This window comes from Cavia porcellus, unplaced genomic scaffold, assembly GCF_034190915.1.
Source record: "Cavia porcellus strain 051 isolate PalLab524CR breed Dunkin Hartley unplaced genomic scaffold, mCavPor4.1 scaffold_15, whole genome shotgun sequence".
NCBI classification, from domain to species: Eukaryota; Metazoa; Chordata; class Mammalia; order Rodentia; family Caviidae; genus Cavia; species Cavia porcellus.
The window spans coordinates 67,371,291-67,389,239 of NW_026947498.1; the positions used below are offsets into that span (position 1 = coordinate 67,371,291).

At 35.7% G+C, this 17,949-nt stretch overlaps 1 protein-coding gene across 2 annotated transcripts in view; it reads right to left on the bottom strand.

Annotated features, from left to right (window-relative positions):
- Polq (DNA polymerase theta) overlaps positions 1-17,949 on the bottom strand; it is a 147,428-nt gene that overhangs the window by 125,075 nt on the left and 4,404 nt on the right. For both annotated transcript variants that reach the window (XM_023564894.2, XM_063225057.1), the window contains exons 4-7: positions 16,378-16,534; positions 11,047-11,155; positions 5,612-5,831; positions 2,381-2,528 (exon numbers count right to left, since the gene is read on the bottom strand). In XM_023564894.2, coding sequence (XP_023420662.1) covers positions 2,381-2,528; positions 5,612-5,831; positions 11,047-11,155; positions 16,378-16,534 — 634 coding nt within the window. The remainder of the gene's footprint in view (positions 1-2,380; positions 2,529-5,611; positions 5,832-11,046; positions 11,156-16,377; positions 16,535-17,949) is intronic.

The following is a 17,949-nucleotide window of genomic DNA, read 5'->3' on the forward strand; positions in this document are numbered from 1 at the left end:
ACTTCAGAGGCTGCAGCAGAACTGCTGTGATTTCAAGCATAGTCTGGGCTAAAAGTGAATTCAAGGCAGCTTCAACTGCATAGCAAGACTCAAAAAGATTTTTTAAAAAAAGGTCAAAACCTTTACTCAGGCTGTTTCCCACAAACCAGCAGTGTCAGTATCACCTGGAAGTCTAGTTTTCTAGGAATATCGTTCTAGTCTCAGTGACACTGAACTGATGATAATCACACACTGCCTTTTGGTCTTGCCTCTCCGTGTAACCTTCTCCTCAGTAAGACTTTAACTTTCTTAAATGCAAGAACTGTTTTTCTTTAGATTTCTGAAGTTGTACATTTTTCATACAATATATTTTCATATTGTATTTTTACATATTTAAATTTTTAAATAAAAGTTTAATATTTTGAAAACCCACAGAAGATTGCCAATGTTTTGCAATCTAAGGACAACTAAAACGTTTTCAAACTAATATCTTATTAATATATTTATTTGAGAAGTTATTTTAATCTTTAAAAAACAGTGGAGGTAATTTCAAATTTTAAACTTCAGCCTTATGAAAAATGGACTGCTTTATCAATGTTATTTTGGTAGAAATTCCATTGTAGCCGGTGCTCCATTGAAGCACAAGATTTGAGAACCAGAATTACAGACCAAGATAACAAAATCTCACAAAGAGGAAAAAACAATGAGTCTGGTCATTAAGGAATCAGTTATCATGACAAATATCAAAAATACAAGTTAGCATGGTACAGAAAGCATTGACTAAGAGGAAACTGGGACAGATAATACAGTGTTGAACCAGAATTTAAACAACATAAACTTTAGGTAAAGTTTACTTATTGGATCCAGGCTTGGGGTATCTATTACCTGCCCTCATGAGGCCACTGACATAATTAAGCAGTAAAATATTCTAATATCTTGTAACTGGAACTGATTTGTCTTCTCTGTATTTATTTTAGCCCAAAGAACCATGGGCTAGTTAGTAAAAGTACTGAGAACCAATATAAATATATGGTAATGGCTATATAATGTACTGGGTTAGCACTGAACAATTAAAATGGAGCAAATTATAGAAGCAAAAGTATCAACAAGCCTCAAAAACATTATTCTGGGTGAAAGAAGCCATGGAAGACACACATATGTTATGCGACTTCATTTACACAAAATCCCTAGTTTCTAAAATACAAGTAATCTAAAATGACAGAAATATCCACATTAAGTACATTGTTGTAGAATGTAAAATCTCATAAGGTAAAAATAACTGATACAGTTTTTTAAAAACTGCATGCTGATAATGAAGCATTTCAAATTCTCTAAATTCAGATATGATTTGAACTAGATCAATCAGCCTTAATTATATTTTTCATATTAGCTGAAATGAACCGGAAAAAAGACAGAAAAAACAAAGTGACAGAAAGCTGTCAAAATAGAGGAGGAAGGAGGCAGACATCAAATAGTGGAACAGAACACTTTAGTGATGGAACTGGTCTATACATTTGATTATGGGATAGTGAAATGGATGTGTGCCTTTGCTAAAATTCATCAAATTAATACACTTCAAGAGGATATATCTTATGTATAAAGCTGTACCTCAATAAAAGTGATTTTAAAATACACATGGAGCTAGACATGGTGGTGCACACCTGCAATCCCAGTACTCAGGAAGCTGAGGCAGGAGGATTACTGAGAGTTTGAGGCCAGCCTGGGCTGCCAAGTGAGTTCAAGGCCAGTCTAAACTATGTATGTAGTGAAACCCTGTCTCAAAAAGATAAAAATAAATAAATATTAGTATGCGTGTGAGCGTGTGTGTGTGTATACACAGATAGACACATATGTCTATGGATGTAAGATTTCTTTTTAGGGGCATACCTTTGGAAATTTTAAGAAAGATGTGATCATTTTCCAGGAGTGGGGTTTATACTATAAATGTAGTTTGGTGTACAATTTAGGAACTCCAAAAATCAACCTCTCAAAGCCCATAGATCCCAAATGAAAACTCCTGTTATATACCTATATAAGCACAGTACTCTAAAAATGTGAAACCAACTACCCTAAGAGTATGTGTACACACTATCTATAAGAAGGACAGGAGAGAATGAGATTCACAGAAGCATAGCTTTGTAAAGGAGTGACTAGTGGACCAACAGTAGCCATAATGAAAGAGTCATGGTTTGTTCATGTAATCACTAGCATTGTTTTCTTAATCATTAGTATACATTAGCAGTACATGTTTGCATTCTTTGTGGGAAACTGGTATTTGTACATTTATACATTTGTACATCTCAATTATTTTTTTCATACCTTTCTCTTCCTCACACCCCCTCCCATTCATCTCTTGCAAACACAGTAACAATGGAGACGTTCATTTCCATCTGTAACTCACCCTCGGCTGAATGATGTAGACGATAAAACTCCCGCGCAATAATATCCGCCAGCTTCTCACACCATTTTTTTGATGGACAAAAAAGTAATACTGAATGGTTATCACAAACAGTCTCATAACATAAACTAACAACATGATCCTCATCTTCCTATAAAAGAGAAAAATACCTACTGCAGTGATACTTTCAAAACATCAGTTCAAAATCACTCATTTTGTTTTGTAGGGGTTTTTGTACTCCAAACAATAATAAAAATAACTTTAAAGGTCAGTAAAAAAAAGTAAAAACTAATGATGCAAACTGCAAAGCAAAATTATTTTATGCATTCAAATAATATGTACTGAGTTCCAACCCTGAAGGAGTAGGGACATACTGGTGAGCAAAAGAAAGTGAGAGTCTTAATCTTCAAGGCGTTTATGGTCTCATTGAGAGACAGATTAAACTACTACACTAATAAATATAGACAGGCATGGTGATGCACACCTGTAATTCCAGCACTCTGGAGGCTGAGGCGGGAGGATTGCTGTGAGTTCAAGTCTAGCCTGGGCTCCATAGTGAGCTCAAGGCCACCCTAAACTACATAGAGCAAGATCCTGTCTAAAAAAACAAAACAAACAAACAAAACTCAAATAAAGGTAAAATACAACCATGAAATATACTAAAAAAGAAATTTTACAGCCTTCCTAAGCTCTCATATCTGAAATAAATTTAACCAAGACCTGAAAGAAAAATGTCCCTAAGAAAATGATTTAGTTAAGATGTGATGGAAAAAAAAAAAAGATGTGAATGGAAATACAGAATAATGTCAATAAAAGTAGCAGATTGTTCAGGCAGAGCAAAAAGCAAGTGTAACTGCCCTGTGCCAGCCTGTAACTTCTGCACACTGGAAAAAATGTCAATCTGTGTAATGAACTCATGCCTCCATTCACTCACTACACAGCTAAGTGCTAGGCATTATCCTAGGAACTAAGGACAGAGCAAAGAACAAAGCAGAATAGAAGTTCTGCCCTTACTGCTTTTACTCCAGTAGGAAAAGAGAAAATAGCAAAAAGAAAGTAAAAGTTATAATATGATCAATTTTGAAAAAGCATTAAGAAGAAAAACAAAAACAGGGCAGACAATTAGGGACCATGAGAAGGACACTAATTTAGATAAGGTGTCCAGGGAAGAGCTAAGAAAGTGACATTTGAGTGAAGGAGCCACAGTGACTGAGTGAACCACACTGTTACAGAAGGGAAGGCGCTTCAAATCAAGAGAACCTGAAGTAGGACAGTCTGGGCACAGCGCAGAAAGGCAAGGAGGCGGGCCGGGGGCGGGGACTGGGGCAAACTGCAGCTGGCCAGCTCAGAGCACTGAGTGGGAGCACTAAATGAAACACCAAGCTACTGTAAGCTTTTTAGCAGACAACGTGATCTGATGTTCATTTTAAATAGATAACTAGCTCCTTATTTAAGCAGAGGTGGAGGGAAACAAGCAGAGAAAACAATTAGGAAGCTGTTTCAGTAATCCAGTTCAGAAGTAAAAGTGGCTCAAACAGGGTGGAGACTTAGACATGCTATCAGAAGAAAAGATTAAAAACTGAGCAAAAAAATGTATGCAGCATAAAAACTTACGGAGCTGCCAGGGCAAAGCCTGGTGAAATTTAGGGTAAAGAGCAAAGCAGCTGAAGAGTCCATATCAGATATACAGAGGCCACAATTCATACCCATAACGATATCCAGACATCAATTTACCCTACTCCTTACTCTAAAGTGCCCCTAACCTCTTTCAGCACTCAGAAGTACACATATGCACAAAAATAGCCAGACATGTGTGGTGTCTGCCTATAATCCCAGCACTCTAGAGGCTAAGACAGGAGGCTCGCCATGAGTTGGAGGCCAGCTTGGACCATATACTGAGTTGGACTACAGAGTGAGACCCTGTCTAATAAAACTAAAAGACCCAAATAAAAATAGAAGATGCCTCAGGCAAAGTTTCATGCCGAAAATTCCAGCACTCTAGGAAGCTGAAACAAGAAAATCGTAAGTTAGAACCCAACCTGGCAATACTTACCTGGCAGGGGAGATACCATGATCATCAAGAACCCAACCTGGACAACCTAACAATTTAGTAAGAGCCTGTGTAAAATAAAATAAAATAATATAAATATAAAATGGGCTGGGGATATAGCTCTATATGAAGGATCTGGGTTCAATTCCCAAGACTAAGGGGAATAAAAAGGAAACAAAAGAAAGAAAATACCTCTCATTCAGTAAATGTATATAATACTTTTTCAACCTTGGACTTAAAGAATCAGGCTCATGGGGCTGGGGATTTAGCTCAGCGGCATAAGCGCCTGCCTTGCAAGCAGGCAGTCATGAGTTCGATCCCTGGTACCAATAAAAAGGAAAAAGACAGAAAAAAAAAAAGAATCAGGCTCAGCAAATAAAATACCATCAACTAAAAATTTTAAGTGTGATCAGAGGACGAAAACGAGAAGTAAAAAAAAAAAAAAAAAAACCTAAGATGTGATACGTAAACATACCAACTCCCCACAATGAATATATACAAAATATATCACCAAAATGTACTAAAGAACTATTAAAAATTCTTATTCAAAACGGATGAAAAGCTAACAACAAAAATGGGCATTCATGAGTTTAAGAGTAAACTTTTTTATTTACCAAACTTCTAAATGCTAGACAATTTTAAGAATTGTATTTTGTTTTTACAACAGTACTAACGTATTACACTCCTATTTTACAAATAGGTTAAATAGACTTTGTAATTCAACCAATTTCTCAGTCACAGCAAGTACCTCTATTAAGACTCAGAGGTAGGACTGTCTAAATCCTAAAATTAAGTTCGTTTCATTGTGCATACTATTTAGTATAACCACCATTAGTACAGTACAAAATTTGTATAACTAATGAAAGTTTACTTTTCCACATAAAACTAGGATAGGCTAGCCCATAAGAAAATGTTTTCTTAAACAGAAAATTTCACAAAATTAGATACTTTTAAAATGTTTAAATTATATATCAGGAAATACCATTTAAAGACACAGCTACACTCCTATCACCATCAACTCTTTAATACTTGTTTAATATTAATTCTAAACATATATAGCTTAATATTAATCGATATATACTCTGCAATCTCTAATTATATAATTCAAAAATTGTTAATAACTAGTTAGAAATACCATCAAACACAAAGATATTGATAGCAGTGATGTAAAAGTAATGATTTACCTTCACTTGTAGCATGGGTTGAAATTCCCTTATAAGCTTCATTGAAGAGTCATAAATGGAATTTCCAATTTTTATTGACTCCAAAAGTGGTACAGGACGAAAGTCAGTATGGTAGAGTTCAGCATTCAACCAGGAAGCCACAAGCTCCAAATTAGGAAGAGTGGCACTCATGCCAACAACTTGCACAGCATTGGACAGAGGACTGGCTAAATCCGCCTGGCTATGAAAAACAAATGAAAATCACATTCAAAGACATGTACTAAATTAGCCAACATTGCTGCTGAAATGCTCTTAGTCATGTACTTTGGTGCACACGTGTATACAAGAGGTGATCAAAATATACGGTATACATTAAAATTTTATTATAATAAAAGATACATTGCCGTTAATCCCCCTTAAATATTCTGCCTCACTTCAGACACACTTATCCCATTGTTCTTGCCATCTTCTGAAGCATTCCAGAAGTGCTCTCTCATGCGTGTCTTTATGAAACATGAGTGCCAGCCAATGAAAAGGCAGGGTGGTAAAACACTGATGTGTGTTCTCATCTCCCTTATTCACCATTTCTGGCACCAAGAAACTTCTACTTCTCTCTCTCAATCAAAATGACTATAAGAGGTACACATTTGAAACAAAGTCAGAACATCGAGTCAGTTATAACAACACAACTATCGACAGTCAACAAGACTTCCGCAATGCTTCAGAAAGTGGTAAGATGGGATAAACGTATTTGAAGCAAATGGGACTATTCTGAGGAAAATTAATAGCAGTATGTCTTTCACTGTAAGAAATTTTAAAAATCTGAACAATTACTATATTTTCAATCATATTTCAAACATTTAACATATAGACCAAGGAGTATAATTACTGGGTCATAGATTACTGGGTCACAATTTACCTTTAGTTTTAAGAGGTAATGCCAAATGGTTTTCTCAAGAGATTGTGCCAAAGTAATACTCAAAAAAGCCACGTGTATACTATTGTTGTACTCACATTTTGGTATTGTCAACCTTTTTAATGTAAGCCATTGTAGGCCAGGGGTATAGCTCAGTGGGATGGTGCCTCCCTGGCAAGCTCTAGGTCCTGAGTAAAATTCCCAATTGCAAAAAAAAAGTGAGCCATTATGAACAGAGTATGATATTTGTTGGAAGAGGTGATATACATCTACTTGATTGCTAATGAGGTTGAGCACCATTTCAAATTTACAGGCCATTTATATATATTCTTGCAAATGCTAGTTCAAATTCCTCATCAATAATTGGGCTATTTGTGCTTTTCTTATTTATAGAACTGATTAAAATAGTTTGGATAGCAACTTTCCTCAATTACTTTCATTAATTTTGTTGTTTTTACTTTTTTTCCTTCTACTTTCTGACATTACTTACAGTTCTTTTCTGAAATTCTTAAAATGGATAAATTAAGTAATTTACACATATATATAAAACTATAGATTTCACTTTAACTAGCTGGGTGTTATGGCTCAATCCCTGTAATCTCAGCACCTGGGAGGCTAGAACAGGAGGCTTGCTATGAGTTTGAGGCCACCATAGATACAAAGTGAGTTCAAGGCCAGCCTGAATTACATAATGAAACCCTGTGTCAAGACAATGAAATGAAATGAAATAAAATAGACTGGCCTTCCTGGTAAGCAGCCATGGCTTTAACAAGCGGTGGGTGACCCAGGGAGAGAACCAGGCAGCCAGCGTCTCCAAGATCTGAGGCATGCTGGAACCTAGAGTGCTGGGCAACAAAGCAACCTACTTGCCTCCCTACTAGGCAGCCCTGAGCCTATCGACACGCGGGCTAAGAATCAAACATTCCTCCCTGCCCTTTAGCAAATGGGAGCCAGAGATATGAGTATCTCTTGGGAGGATGACCGTATGCAATATAGCAAATATTGGGGATTTCCTTCTACCATTTCTTTGAAGGCAAATATTGTCATCACTGTTTTGCTTTGTTTTGATTAATTGTATTGCTCTATTCAATACTCTGTTTTGATAGGTTTTTATGATGTTCTGTATTTCGTTTGATTTTGCTATACCTGATTGAAAGAACAACTACAGTGAAGATAATGAGATATACTACAGTACCTATTACTGTTATTCCAGCAACCTGCTGCGAAGTCTGTACCAATTTCACTGCATTGTCTCAATAGACTTTATTCTGTCTTGTTCTGTTGTATTTTACTACCCTCAAAATAAATAAATAAAATTTTCACTTAAGACATCAGTTACATTCATCTATTCTGAGATATTTTATAGTGAAAAAGCATTTTCTAATTTTTATCTATTCTTTTGTCCCAAAAATGAGTCTAAAAATATATTCATTCCTAAACATGTATCCATTTTCTAGTGATGCTTTGCTTATACTTATTTATACCTTGATTCTACTATTCGGGGAGTATTTTTTTAAACCATAACTTTTATTTGTACATGTCTGTAGTACATAATAGCTACATTTATGAGGATTTTTTTGTTTTGTTTTTTGGTTTTTGTTTTAGACAGGATCTTACCATGTAGCACAGGCTGGCCTTGAACTTTCAGTGCTCCTCCTGCCTCAACCTTTTGAGTGCTGGGATCACAGGCATGCTCCACCATGCCTGGTGCCCAAAAGTATGTTTTAAGTGATTTCAGTCCTTTGAAATACATTAAGACTTACTCTATTGCCCAGATGATAAATCTTTACATAAATGTTTCATTTGGATAAACTAAAAACATACACTCTACTGCTTTTGGTAACTTTTATATACATAACCATTAGGTCAAATTTGTTGATTGCATTAGCCATATCTTCTATATCTCTAATGATTTGGGATATAGTATGTCTATCCTATAGTATATTCTATCATATAGTAAGACATATTTAAATCTTTCTAAATGGAAAAACTGGCTTTCTATATACCAAAGATTAAAACAAGACCCATAATTTTCACCATGCACTAAACTGAAACTGAAATGGATCAAAGATCTAAACATTAAAACAGAAACACTAAATCTGCCGGAATATAGAGTAGGTAAAACTTTTGAAGACATTGACATAGACAAAGCATTTATGTACAAAGTGTCAACTGCATAGGCACTATCACAAAGAATCAACAACTAGAATCTCATCTTATTAAAAAGCTTTTGTGGGCTGGGATTTAGTTCAGTGACGGAAGTGCCTGCTTGACAAGTGATAGGTTGAGTTTGAATCTCAGTACAAAAAAAAAACCTTTGCTCACAAGAGAAATCAGCAACAGAGTGAAGAGAAAACCCACAGTGTGGGAAAAATGTTTCCCAGCTGTTCCTCAGACAAAGGACTAACATCTAGGGTACATAAGAAACTCAAAAAAATCAGATCCCGACCTTGAGGCCTTCATATTGAAATGGAGGCAACTTGAGACTATCCTCATAAGTGAAATAAATAAGAATCATATTTATAAATACCACATTGTATCTCTAGTGTAAAAAGTAATAAGAACTGTAGGAGTAATAAAACCCAAAATGTGTAATTGCTATTGTAAAAAGAGAGGAAAAGAAAGTGCTCTAAAGGATATAACTGCAAGTATGTTTAAGTGTGTAAGACAGATAACCATATTACTAAGTTTTTGTTGGATCGTTGAGCAGAACTGTTTGCAGTCTCACTGTTTGAATGTCCACTTTGTATGCTTTAATTTTGTAACTTGAACAACTATTTCTAAGATGACAGTATAAAATTTATCAACTAGTGATTTCTTACTTTTTTTGAAACTCTGTATTACTACTACCCTTTTTTCTGTTTTGCTTTTTTTTCTCTTTAAATAAAATTTTTTAAAAAGTAAAAAAAAAACAAAACCAAGTTTAAAAAGATACAATCAAATAAAATTAAGTCATTTTAATGATAACATTAATAATCTTATATCTAAGAATTATTTACAGAAATTAAAATTGAAAGAAATTATCTAAATGTTTTTTTGGAATTCTGTATTGTTGTTATTCTTTTTTGTTTTGCTTTTTTTCGCTTTAAATAAAAGTAAAAAAAATCAGATCCCCCCAAATTTAAAGACTCAATCCAAAATCTTCCTATGTGGAAGAAATCTATTTAGTACCCAGCAAAATAAATGAACACAGACTAGCGCCAAGACATATCTGTACAAAATCTCACCACACTAAAGGAAAAAAAAAACCTCCCAGAAAAAAATTTAAATATTATAAAAGATGAAGGATCGGCATAGTATTGGATTTATCAATAAAATAAAAAGATAAAGTAATAAAATATTTCTAATCTTGACTCATACTTAATTTATCAAATATAAATTAAAAGGTATTTTCACATATGGCTTGAGGACAGCCTGGACAATTAGCAATTTAGTGAAATCTTTAAACCATAAAAAGGGCAAGGATACTGTGCAATGCAGAGGCCCCAAGTTCAATGTCCATTACCACTAAAAAAAATAGTCTCAAAAAACTTTATACTAGTTTTTTCACTGAAAAAGAAGGAATTTTCTGGATGACAGTGCCACAAAACTGAGAAGAGAAGAGAAGAGAAGAGAAGAGAAGAGAAGAGAAGAGAAGAGGAGAAGGTAATCCAGAAAAGGGTGCTATGTCTCAAGCCAAAGGCAACAGAATGAATAATAATGATAATGATAATGATAAAGGGAGAGCCCAAGGCACGAGCTATGTATTACATACACAGACTAAACCTTTCCACACTGGAGCCTCTCACAAGGCCTTGGGACAAACTTCAAGATGGGGACCTTGATAGAACAGCAGATGCACTGACTATAATAGTTGGGGACTTACACAACTTGGGAAAGAGGCCAGGGGTAGATTAATAAGAAGCCCTAGAAAACCAAGTCACCAAACAAGAATGGCATTTATTCATTTCAGATAAAATAAAACATTTTTTAGAAAAGAAGTTACAGTATAATCTAGTTCGGTTTGCAATGGTTTTCATACAGTTCTAGTGCTACAACAAAAAATAAGCAACCTTATATCTGGAGAATGGGAAGATGATGAGAGGAGCAGGAGAGACTGAGGAAGATGAGAAGAGTGTCAGTGAGCAGAGAACAGAAGACAGAGCTGGACGTTCATGCTTCACTGTAAGACGTCTGTAGGTGGTGTCTGACACTAAACCTCACACAGATGCTCTTAGAGATACTGCTGTAAATTTAAATAAAATTTTTAAAAAACTAGGAGGCTAGTCCTGATACCTCAGATTATCTGTGTGTAATTGACAACATAAATTTTTCATAAAAGTATGTACAGTGAAATGCTGAGCAGTCAAATTTAACAATGTTTACAAAGTAATTGAAAATCAATTTTCATCTGAAGTATTTCTTTTAGAATGAGAACAAACTACTGTACATACACTTTTTAAAGATCGTACTATATCCCTTTACCTTGTACATTTGTACTTCGGAGCCAGTTTCACAGCACTGTCTGGATAACAAGAATGCAGTCACTGTAGATACTCACCGAGATGCTGATTTCTGAGTAAGATAGCAAATTTTAGTGAGCAAAAGTTCCAGCAGATATCCTCGGTGACAGTCTCCCAACATATGCAACTCATCCACAACTACCATTCCTAAAAAGATTTTACAGAACTTCACAATTCTAAAAATTTTGAAACAGTCAGTAGCATATATCATACAGTAAATAACTGGGACTATAATATATTGCAAGCAATGACATTTCAAGCTGTAAAATAAAAACCAGATTTGGCATAACGAGCAATTTTCCATGATGCTTCAGTTACCATAAGCATTCCTACTAGCATGTATTCTAGATCTAAAAAGCAATGATTAGCTAACTTTTGACTAACCAAACCCAGGGAACACTGCCTAACATTATGTAGACACTCCTAAATTGATAACTTTATAGAAAGAAACATAATGATACACCAAAGATATCTTAGTTACTTAGTTAGTTACTCAGTATATTGATTTTTTTGTTGTTGTAGTTAGGGTTTATACCCTGGGCCTTCCGAGTTTACATCGCCACCCCTTTCCTTGAGACTCAGTCTTTCTCAGTTGCTATATTTCCCAGGCTAACCTCAAACTTCCAGTCCTCCTGTCATAGCCTCCCAGAGCGCTGGGATTATAGGCATGAGCCACATCTGTCTTGTATAAGGAAACAACCATCCTCATGAAAAAAAAAATTTGCTTAAAAAAACAAAACTAGGTCAAGAAAAGACAAATGATTTTAAGGTAGTTCTTTTAATGTGATAGGCTAATTAGTCTCCCTGTTGCAAAACACACTTTCCACAATTTGGATAAATGAGCCAGTCTGTGCCTTTGGAATGATGCTCAAGAGTTGCAGAAAATTCCTATGCAGGGTGGCATAGGCCTGTCACCCCAACACTCTAGAGGCTGAGGTAGGAGGAGCCCTGGGCATTCAAGGCCAGTGTGAACAACATAGCGAGAACCTATCACAAAAAAAAAAAAAAAAAAAAGAAAGAAAGAAAAAGAACAACAACAAAAAAAATTACAAAAAACAAAAAAGAAAGAAAATGCCTTCTTTGAATAAACATATATGGTAACATCAATGTTCCTATATACATTGGTGTCCCATAATGTATCCTCTTCGCCAAACCCAAGACTTTCCAGACAACACCCTAAAGATACATTATGCTCTTTTTCCTTACCAGCAAGCTATCTCTAAATCATGATAAATGATCAATTACTTTAGCATTTATTCATGCATCCAAAAATACTTATTCTATCTAGTATGTGAAGAACTGCATTGGGTACACTGAATATACAGTAAAACATGATTCTGTAAGAATCCTCAAGATAGTCCAGTGGAGCCAAAAGGCCTAAACCAATTCTACTACAAACTGACTGTGATATCCATCTCCATGCTCTATCCAGCTGAGCCCATGTCTTACTAATTTTTGATTCTCACCTCCCACCATACCCTAAAACATAACCATATTATTGGTTTTTTGAAATAGGTTCTCACTAAATAGTTCAGGATAGCTTTGAACTTACTAGGTAGCCCTGGCTGGCTTCAAACTTGCCATGATCCGAGTCCCAAGATTACAGGTATGTGGCACCAGGCTTCCCTATCATTTCTATGTTTCTATGTCTCCCTATCATTTCCCTTGAATGCAACTTCCAGGTCCACGCCTAATCTATATATCAGCACACTAGAGTGTGATAATACACAGATATACTAACTATGGAGAAGGCAAATCTCCACAGGCCAAGAAGAATTTGTTCTATTGCTTGTAAAGTTTAGAAGGAAAATGAAAACTGCCAGGCTCAAGAATATCTTCTATGTGATATAAAGTACAAAAAGCGAGATATTGGAGTCAATAACAGCAGCGGAACACAAGACAAACTTGTTTACACAGAGTTGCTGACACTCAAATGCCAGTTCTTGCTTCCAGAAGTAGACAAGAGAAAACAGTACAAGACTTCCGGGAGAACCTGGCGGACAGATAGCAGCAGCTATGGAGGCTCTCTGAAAGACTCGGCTTAGAATTCAGGAATGGTGTGGAATAAGGAGTCATAAGCAGGTGGAGATATGTTCTGCTGACCCAGGAACGAACTGGGCTGAGAGAAACCAACTTGGAATGCAGTCCTGGTGCTAGAACAGGAACAGAGGGGCCTCAGTGTGGAGACTGGAGCCCGCGCCATTGGAAGCTGTGATTTGGGTTTCCCGCCGCGCGGCGGCTGCGTCTACATCGGCTCAGCAGGGAGAGAGATGCGCAAAAGCTCTGAGAACGGGAATCAGTGAACGGAGTTGAAAACAGGATGGGCGGGGAGCTGTGCATTGATGCAGTGAGGTGAGTGAGAGAAACTGACACTCTCCCACAGTTTAATGAGACTCCAGCGGAAGACATTCTGGGACTGGGCAGACTTGCGGGAGCGGGGCGCTGCAACGACTTCAGCCACGTATCCCCCTCTCAAGTGGGATTGGTGAGAAGTGCCTAGCCTATGTGACGTTCCTGGCCGAGAGCCAGTGGGCTAGCACAACCCAGATCCCAGAGCCTGAAGGTGGCCTGGAGGGGCAGGCCCCACGTAGGCTGCCTGGTCTACAATTTCCTGGTGTGCTACGGTGGGCGGGAACACCTAGCCGGCGCAATTCCATCAGGCTGTGGCTGACAGGGAGGGAAGCTGGGCCTCCTATATAAGCTTGCATATATAAGGAACAAAGAATATGGGAAGAGGCAGCAACAAGAAAGGCTCCTCGGCCCCCAATCCTGAGAAACAGGCAATAGCGGACACCGCATCAATAGACATAAAGCCCATCTAGAGAGCCTCATAGATCAGTTCAGGAATGAAGTTATTAATGACCGGAAGCTAGAAATAAGCAGAATAGTTAGAGAAATGCTAAGCACCACCCAAGAAAAAACAGATGGTGGAATGGAAGAACAGAAAAAGAGGGGAGAATTATTTGATGGAGAAAATAGAGAAAGCATAGAATACGTGAAGCAGGTTCAAAGAGACTACCAGGAAACTAAAAATTCTATCGAAAATTGGCATAACAGCTTGAAAGAAACTAAGGACAGACTATCTAAACTGGAGGGCAGATTTGTAATATGGGAGAATGAAATGAAAAACTTCTTAAAAGTAACAAAGAAACAAACAGCAATAATACAAAGACTAGAAGATGATAAGAGGATCCATAACTTAAGAATTAACATAAAAGAAGAAGTAGGGACACAAACAAATGAGCTACAAAAGCTACTCACAGAAATAATCCAGGAGAATTTTCCTAATTTAGCAAAAGATAAAGATACTCAGATGTATGAGGCATACAGGACCCCAGCCACCTACAACCCAAACAGAGCAACACCCAGGCATATAATAATAAAAGTTCCAGAAATTCAATACAAGAACAGAATATTAAAAGCTGTCAGAGACAAGAAACAGACCACTTACAAGGGAACACCCATCAGAATTACAGCAGACGTCTTGGCACAAACCATCAAATCACGAAGAGCGTGGGGGGAAATAATTCAAGCTTTGAAAGATAATAATCTCCAGCCAAGATTGATATATCCTGCACAACTATCCCTGGAAATTGATGGAAAAACAAGGTGCTTCCAAGGATAAAGAGGAACTAGGGGGATTTGCAACCACCAATTCAACTCTACAGAGAATACTGCAGGATATTCTAAAAAAGAAAAATACAAAGAATCCAGAAATAGTGGCAGAGAGGCCACAATGAATGGAGCAGAAAACAAAATGAAGAAGACAAACTGACAACTAATGACAGAAAAAGAGCTCAACAGAAAAGAGGCAGAGAAGATTGGATGATAGGAACAGCTATTTGGAGAAAATGATGTCTTAATAGGTAATATTGATTTAGTATCATCTTGTTTTGAAGTCTCATCAAGCTTTTGTTCTTCTGTCTCCATTGGTCTAAACAGGTTGTATCTTATTGGATTTTATTATGTACGATAGTATAAGCAAAAACTTTTAAAGACAAGGAGATTATACAGAAACCATTGTTCATTTTCTGTTAGTTGATTCTAAATACCCTGTAATGCTGTCATTCTCTTAAATGGTTTTACATTGTTTTGATATATTTGATGCTACAGTATACGAAGTTATACTCAAAGATTTCAAGGAAAGAGACAATATGGTAACTACTTTTATGTCAGGATTATCTTGTGGTGAAACACTGTTTTGCTTAAATGGTTATGTTTTGATCTGCACTGTTTTGCTGTTATGCCCTCTTTTATCTCAATCTCCACTTTATTATTTACTTTTTTATTTTTATCCTTTTAATTAAAGGGAAAATAAATAAAAAATAGCAGGATATATTATAGTAACCCACTTTGACTTTCCATTATCTTGATTTAAAGTCCTGTATTACTCTCACCATCTTGTTTTTGACTGATGTCCCCCTATTCTGTTTTGCTTGATAGTACCAGGTTCAAAAGTTTAGGCAACAGCTGTGAAGATAGTGAGATTCATTATGACGCCCATTCTCGTTGACTTTTATCTACTTTTGAAGACCTATAATGTCTCCAATGTTTTGGTTTTGTCAGTTTTGTTCTTTACTGTTTTGTTCCATTTTATTGTGACTGATGATATAGGCAATTCTATTAGAGATAGCGGGAGGCATTATGGTACCCATTATTGATCACCTTGTATTATGCTTTTACATTATCTATTATGTCCACCCTTTTGATTTGATTGACTCTGTTCTGTTAGGTCACATTTGGTTCTACTCCCTTCCAAAAAAGTAATAAGAACTGTGGGAGCAACAAAACCCAAAATGTGTAATTGTCATTGTACAAAAGAGAGGAAAAGAAAGTGCTCTAAACAATATAACTGCATGTATATTTAAGTGTATAAGATAGAAAATGATATCACAGAGTTTTATTGGATCATTGAACGAACTGTTTGCAGTCTCACTGTTGGAATGTCCACTTTACAAGCTTTAATTTTGTGACTTGAACAATTATTTCTAGGATGACAATATGTAATCCATTAACTAGTGATTTCCTACTGTTTATTTTTTTCTGTAAATCTGTATAACTTGTACCCTTTCTCCGCTTTTTTTTTTCCTCCTTAAATAAAATTTAAAAAAAAAAAAAAACAGTACAACACAGGATCAGGGAACAATGCCTATCATTACTCAGACAATTATAAATCAGAAACTTTGTAGAAATAAAGATATAACAGTATACCAAAGACAATATGCCAGTTATTAAGCATACAGATCTTTTTGTCTAGTAACAGGGGTTGTATCCTGACCCTGTACACTCAGTTATGTACAGAAATCATAATGGTGTCATTCCATTCCATCAAAAACAGCAATAAGAAGTATTTGATTATGTTTTCTTACCTAACAGATCCATCTTATCTTCCTCTATAAGGCGATTGATCAGACCATTGGCTCTCTCAATTGTGCAGACAGCAATATCCAACGAAGAGAAATGACCTGTTGGAGAGGTACTGCCCATATAACCGTCTACTTTTATTCCTACTTCTTGAAACAGATTCTGAATTGAAAACAATAGAGGTGAAAAAATTGTAATTATGAGCTATAGATAGATTCTATCTAAGAAAACAGACATAACTAGGTAAAGATATTTATGACATTACTGTCAGTGGTTCCTGACCAAGACTCACATACTTTTTAGAAGCATATACTAAACTAAAACTATGAAGTTCAACACTAACAAAGCTCATTTCAAAGATTTCTGTTAACACAGAGTCAAAATTAAGATATAAACAAGTAGAAATTCCCAATGATGAACGTTATCATTATGTATATCCAAAATGTACTAATAAAATTAATTTTAAAAAATAAAACCTGGTTGGATCATTGAGCAGAACTGTTTGCAGTCTCACTGTTTGAATGTCCATTTTGTGTGTTTTAATTCTGTAACTTGAACAACTATTTCTAAGGTGACAGTATGTAATTCATCAACTAATGTACTAGTTATTTCTTACTGTTTATTTTTTTTTTAAATTCTGTATTATTACTACCCTTTTTTGTTTTGCTTTTTTCTCTTTAAATACAATTTTTTAAAAAGTAAAAAAATAAAACCAAGTTTTAAAAGATACAATCAAATAGAATTAAGTCATTTTAATGATAGTTTAGTAATCTAGTAGCTAAGAAGTATTTACAGAAATTAAAATTGGAAAAAATTACCTTAAGCACTAACAATTTTTAGCACTAAAATTTTTAATCTAATAAATAGCAAGATACTAGGAAATTTTAATTAATGCTAATATAACATTTTAAGAAACAAACATATTTTTTTTTTTTTTTTGTCTTTTTTTGAGATGGGGTCTCGCTATGCAGTTCAGGCTGGCCTTGAGCTCACTTTGTAGCCCAGGCTAGTCTCAAACTGTGGATCCTCCACCTCAGCCTCCTGAGTGCTGGGATTACAGGAGTGAGCCACCACACCAGGCTAACAAACTTATACTTAATAAGGAAAACAGTCTTATCCTACTGAAACCAGTTGTTTATATAATGGGAAAAAGCTTTTTGTAAGTCAAATTTAACCGGACTGTGGTATTGACTTTTTTCTTTTTCTAGTTTAACTTTTAACTAACATACCTTCTCAGTATAAAAGGTTCTTTCATCATTTTGTTACTTTGGGTCTAAGTTGAGAGGATCTACCATGAAGGACCAACTTTGCTGGCTATTTGGCCTTTGAAATAACTGTTTAAAAGATTACAGAAACACAGAAATTTAGCGCTGTTCATTCAATAAATTTTCTCTGAGAATCTGAGTTAATCCAGTGCTAAGGGATCACATCCTCACTTTTCAAATGAAATCACTGAGGCCCAGCACACTTTTTCAGGGCTGAAAACTGTAAAAGGGACTAGAACCCATATTTTTTGGTGTATTAGCGGAATAAGCTTTCCATTCTAATAACACATTTTTTCATTGAAGAAATCACAG